Below are 6,000 nucleotides of genomic sequence, written 5' to 3' on the forward strand. Positions count from 1 at the left end.
TATGTTAATTCATCTTTATTACTATTAAGAACATCATTTATCAATAAAAAAGATTAAATAGTTTGACTCTACAAAAAAAATGTGTATCTTGATAGTAGATGTTTGAGACATATGACAGGTGACATATCTCTATTCATTGACTTTGTGTCAAAAAAGAAGGGGTTCGTCACTTATGGAGATAATAATAAAGGAGTTATACTTGAAAACGGTAGTGTGGGTAATCTTTCATCTACTACTATATTCGATTTTATGGTAGTTGATGGTCTTAAACATAACCTTCTTAGCATTAGTCAATTTTATGACAAGGGATTTAAAGTTACTTTTACAAATTTTTATTGCTTATTTGAACATAATGAGAAGAAGGATTGCATGTTTAAAGACTTGAGAATTAATAATACATATATACTTAACTTAGATGATGTATCATTGATTGGAATTAAGTGTCTTGCTACCATGAGCGAAAACTCTTGGTTTTGGCATAGACGTTTAGCTCACATCAACTTTGATTAAATAAACAAAGTAACCTCAAAAGATTTAGTAATCGGTCTACCAAAAATGAAGTTCACAAAAGACCATTTATGTGAAGTGAGTCAAATGGGGAAGCAAACGAGGGTGTCATTTAAATCGAAAAATATAGTTTCAACCTCGAGACTGCTTGAGCTTCTTCATTTGGACTTTTTTGGTCCCTTAAGGACCAAAAGCATAGGTGGTAACTATTATGGCTTTCTGATTGTCGATGATTACTCTAGATTTTGTTGGGTTATGTTTTTGTATAGTAGAGATGAGACACATCCGACTTTCAAACAATTTTCTATATTGTTTCAAAACAAGATTAACTTGAAAATTATTTCCATCTAAAGTGATCATGGAAGAAAATTTGAAAACCTACTCTTTGAGAAGTATTGTGAAAAATATGGCATTAAGCATAACTTTTCCTCCCCTAGAACTCCACAACAAAATGGGATTGTGGAGCGCAAAAATCGCATTTTAGAGGAGTTAGCAAGGACTATGCTTAATGAAAGCAATTTACCAAAGTATTTTTGGGTTGATGCAATTAGCACGACATGTTATGTCTTGAATAGGATTCTAGTACGTTCTATTCTAGATAAAACACCCTATGAACTACTTAGAGATAGAAAACCGAATGTTTCTCATCTTCAGGTTTTTTGATGTGAATGCTTCATTTTGAACAATGGAAAGGATAATCTTGGCAAATTCGATTCGAAAGTTGATGAGGGTATCTTCCTTAGATACATACAATATAGTAAAGCTTATAGGGTTTATAACAAAAGGCTACTTGTTATTGAAGAGTCGGTTCACGTTATTTTTTATGAGTCTTTTCCAAAAAAAAAACGTTGGGATGAGTGTTATTTTTCATGATGTATGTGTGTTTTCACAAGATATTCTCAAGGAGCCCGACGATGGAATTGATCAACCTAAAGCGGTGGAAAATGAGAAAGTTGAAGATGATGATTGTGAAGAGGAAAAGGTGGAAAGTCCAGATACATTGGATAACTTTCCTTTGACTTGGAGAACATCCAAATATCATCATATTGACAACATACTTGAAGACATCACCAAAGTCGTGACAACACGCTCCAAGATAAGTAACTTTTGTTATCATTTTGCGTTTGTTTCACAGGTTGAACCTAAAGATGCTAAATATGCATTACTTGATGAGCATTGGCTTATGGCCGTGTAAGATGAACTAAACCAATTTAAAATAAATGATGTATAAGAGCTTGTCCTCCGTCCAAAACATCATAAAGTAATTGGCACAATATGGGTTTTTAGAAACAAGCTTGACAAAAATGGAGTGATAACACGGAACAAATCCCTGCTAGTGGCTCAAGGTTATAATCAAGAGGAGGGCATTGACTATGAGGAGACTTATGATTTGGTCGCTCGCCTCAAGGCTGTACACCTTCTACTAGCATATGTTTGCTCCAAGAATTTCAAGTTATTTCAGATGGACGTGAAAAGTGCTTTCTAAATGGTTATATTAATGAAGAGGTGTATGTAGCTCAACCTCCCGGTTTTGAAAATCACGAGTATCCCAATCACGTATTCAAATTAAAACGCACTTTGTATGGTCTCAAACAAGCACCTAAAGCTTGGTATGAGCGACGTAGTAAGTTTTTTATTAATCAAGGTACTCAATGGGGAAAGTAGATACTACTCTTTTTATTAAGTGTCGTGGAAATGATACTCTTCTTGTTCAAGTTTATGTCAATGATATCATTTTTGGATCAACTAATATGCAACTTGTCAAAGAGTTTTCTAAGATTATGCAGGATGAGTTTGAGATGAGCCTAATGGGGGAGTTGAATTACTTCCTATGACTTCAAATCAAACAACTTAATGAAGGCAAATCCGTTTGTCAAATCAAGTATTACAATGACTTTCTAAAGAGATTTGGCATGGAAGATGCAAAATCGATTGACACTCTGATGCCTACAAATGGTAACTTGGAAAGGAATGAAAATGGTAAGGATGTTGGTCTGAAAAAGTATAGAGCTATGATTGGTTCTCTTATATATCTCACTGCATCTAGGCATGATATTATGTTTAGCGTCTGTATGTGTGTCCGTTATCAATCGACTCCCAAGGAATCACATTTAAAAGCCGTTAAACGCATTCTTAGGTACTTGTATGGTACTTCTAAGTATAGGCTTTGGTATTCCAAGGGAAGTGATTGTAATTTAGTTAGGTATACCGATTATGATTTTGTCGGTTGCAAATTGGATAGGAAGAGTACTAGTGGAACTTGCCACATGTTTTCAAATTCTTTAGTTAGTTGGCATAATAAGAAATAGGTTTTTGTTACTTTGTCAACTGCTGAGGCGGAATACATAGCAGCCGATAATTGTTGTGCTCAAATTTTGATGCTTAAACAACAACTAATTGATTTTGATATTAAACTACAATGTATTCCTATTATGTGTGTGCTAGTGCCATTAATCTAACCAAAAACTCGGTGTTACATTCTCGCATTAAGCATATTGAGATTCGCCACCACTTCATACACAATCATGTTGAGAAAGGCGATGTCGTGTTTGAGCATGTTGATAGTAAAAATCAACTTGCGGATATTTTTACAAAACCACTTACGACCAAACCATTTTTCAACATTTGAATGGAATTTGGGATTCTTGACATCTCAAATATTATCTAAATATGATTTGTCGTATGCGTGTGTATGTGTGTGTGCGCGTGCATGTATGTGTGTGTATGTGTGTATGTGTGTGTGTGTGTGTGTGTGTGTGTGTGATCGCGACTAATGTGTATGTCGGATAATAACTGCAAGTATACAGTTTATCGCGTAGTTTTAAAATATTGTCGAATCCATAGAGACTAATAATCAAACTAATGTTATATATCGTTGCAATTGCAAAGATAAGGCTAAAAGTTAAAAGGATATGGACGAAAATATAAACGCTAATTGCTAGAGGTTTGAAAATGGTGATGAATCGAGCCCGAAATATGGATTTTGTGTTCCTAAGGGACTTTGTATAATTCAGGTGCTAATTACTATTAGATTAAGTTTCGTAGAAAATATTGATTTAAAGACTCTGTCTCACACTCTCGCGCTATTGACTAAAACCACACCTCCTAACCACAGGATTTTGCTCTCGCTCGCCCGTTTCAATTAGAAAGCGTATTTCGAAAACCAATGAGGTACTAAACGATGCCTAAATCGCTCTCGTTGTTTTTAGGATCGATGCCTAGTTTCCACTATTCAGTTCCTTATTCACACTCTCGCACTATCGGTTTGAACCTTAGTTTATTCTTCACTCTCGTATCAAAACAATGAAACATACAATTGGAAACTAAAACCAAAACAGAATTTAATCACAATTTCGCGCCTATTATTTCTACCGAGTCCCTTCGGTAACGACAGTCCTCATACGCCGGACTCAGACAAAATTAGCAAGACATAATTATAATTAGAAATAACATGATCAAAGCAATTATATTTAAAACTAACATATCATATAATATAGAAACGACAATAACAAGCATATATAATAAAATGGTAAAAACCTAAAATTAAAGAAACGAAGACTTGAATTGAAATGAAAATGCTGGCAGGCTTGTTCTTGATCCAAGAGTACAATACAAATAAAATGAAAACAAGTGTGACAATCCCTCAATGTGAGTTATTGTCACTTTTACAGGTGAATTTATGCCTAAAACTATGAAGTAAATTCGACAGAGCTTCCGCACAACTTGGATGCCTTTGAAACACCTCGAGGAGTCCTATTATAGAGGTCCCCCCTTGTAACATCCCTTGGTCGTGCCAACAAAGTGGAGGGAAAAGAAAGTGGGAAAAACAGTTGAGAATCTGCTCCCACATAGAAAACTACTTTTGCATGATAACGATGAATGTCATTAGGGCAATGGTGAATGCCATTGCCTCGATCATTAAATGAGGTGGCATGTCTGGACAATGGCGAATGCCATATGCACACTGTGGACGCCATATCAGTAAAATGGGCAAAATCTTGTTCTTTTGCTACTCTTTTGCTCCTTTTCCAATTTGCTTTCGAATCTGCACCGAATCTAGCTGACAACGGCAAAACGAGTAAAAATGAACTAAAAGGTGATAAAACATATTGAAATAAATACGAATAACATGTGACATAAGCCTAAAAATATGATACAATTTCTCATTATCAAACTCTCACACACTTAGATTGTTGCTTGTCCTCAAGCAATCACCCAATGCAAATGATAAACAATTAAGTACAGTGTCTGAGACATAGGCACGACAAAACTCTAAAAAGTAGGAGGCTTCTGGGCTAGTGTTAAATAGATAGGTACTAGATATCGACAATAAGGATACCATAATGACACATATTTTCATTACACAGACAACCCCCCCAATGCAAAACCAATTTGAATCATGCCATTATAACTCGACTTACACTCTTTGTTATTTTTCACCTCTTTTTCATTCTAGTGCAATCACATTAAGCATGTTATCTGTACACATTCATGGCAGGCGAACCTGTTAGTGACTATGATCTCGTTTTCAAAAAAAAATCTCCACTTACTTTGGAAATTTGCTTAAGCATCAACTGAATTTGTAAGAGTTTGTACAATTGGGCTAAATGATTGGGTGAGGATCACCTAATTTAGAAGGGACATATCTTATCACAATTTTTTTAAAAAAATCGTTTTAATCCTGAGATCATAGACTTATTTACATCAGCTTCCTTACTCAATGTATGCTTAGGATGGTGTTGAGTGCTTAAATAAACTACTTAAGAGGCTACTTCAAAAACTTAGAATTTAAGGTCTCGGCATAATGGTTATTCAAATTGATGTCACATACTTAGGGAGTTTAGGGTTTTAGGACGGTACCGATATTATTGAAACTTTCCCAAGTCTATTTAACAAAGCCTAAGAATGAGAAACAACTTATACTCTCGAGGTGTCATGCCATTGAATCAAAACAATTTTTTTTATTGGGGGTCAAATCTAAGGGAATTTTCCAACAAGGGAAAAGAATATCATGTAATATGACTCAACATCACATGTATGGCTCGATTAAACATATAAGCAACCAAGAAAAATAACTTAAACTAAAAGAAACTAACTAGAAAAATAGTAAAAAAATAAAAAAAAAATAAAGCGGGAAAGCTCCTCCCCTACACTTGAACCAAACATTGTCCCCAATGTTTCAGTGCAAGGTGGAAAAGGGGATAGATAAAACCTGGTAGGTGGCTCAGTGATGCCGGTTGCGGCCTCTATGACGTCCAATACCACCTCTGTCGTACACAGGGTGTGGTACATGTTGCATATACTCCCTCATATTTGATACTTCCATGCACACTCCGTTCATTTGCCCAGTGAGGTCACCCGTGTTGAGCTCGGTCCTCTCAACAAAGTCAAGTTAAGTCTCTCTGATCTGATCAATGGTGACCCATATCTCCTCTTACTGCCTCTGTATACTCCTAAGTAACATGTCACGATCCGTATCAATATCATTCTGAT

The 6,000-nt window shown here is 35.4% G+C and overlaps 1 protein-coding gene across 1 annotated transcript; it reads left to right on the top strand.

Moving 5' to 3' along the window:
- Positions 1 to 2,420: 2,420 nt before the first annotated feature.
- On the top strand, positions 2,421 to 2,816 carry LOC127131044 (secreted RxLR effector protein 161-like). The gene has a single exon (XM_051059986.1). It carries the CDS (start codon positions 2,421 to 2,423, stop codon positions 2,814 to 2,816), a length of 396 nt encoding a protein of 131 aa, XP_050915943.1.
- Positions 2,817 to 6,000: the final 3,184 nt, after the last annotated feature.

Source organism: Lathyrus oleraceus, chromosome 3, assembly GCF_024323335.1.
Source record: "Lathyrus oleraceus cultivar Zhongwan6 chromosome 3, CAAS_Psat_ZW6_1.0, whole genome shotgun sequence".
NCBI lineage: Eukaryota > Viridiplantae > Streptophyta > Magnoliopsida > Fabales > Fabaceae > Lathyrus > Lathyrus oleraceus.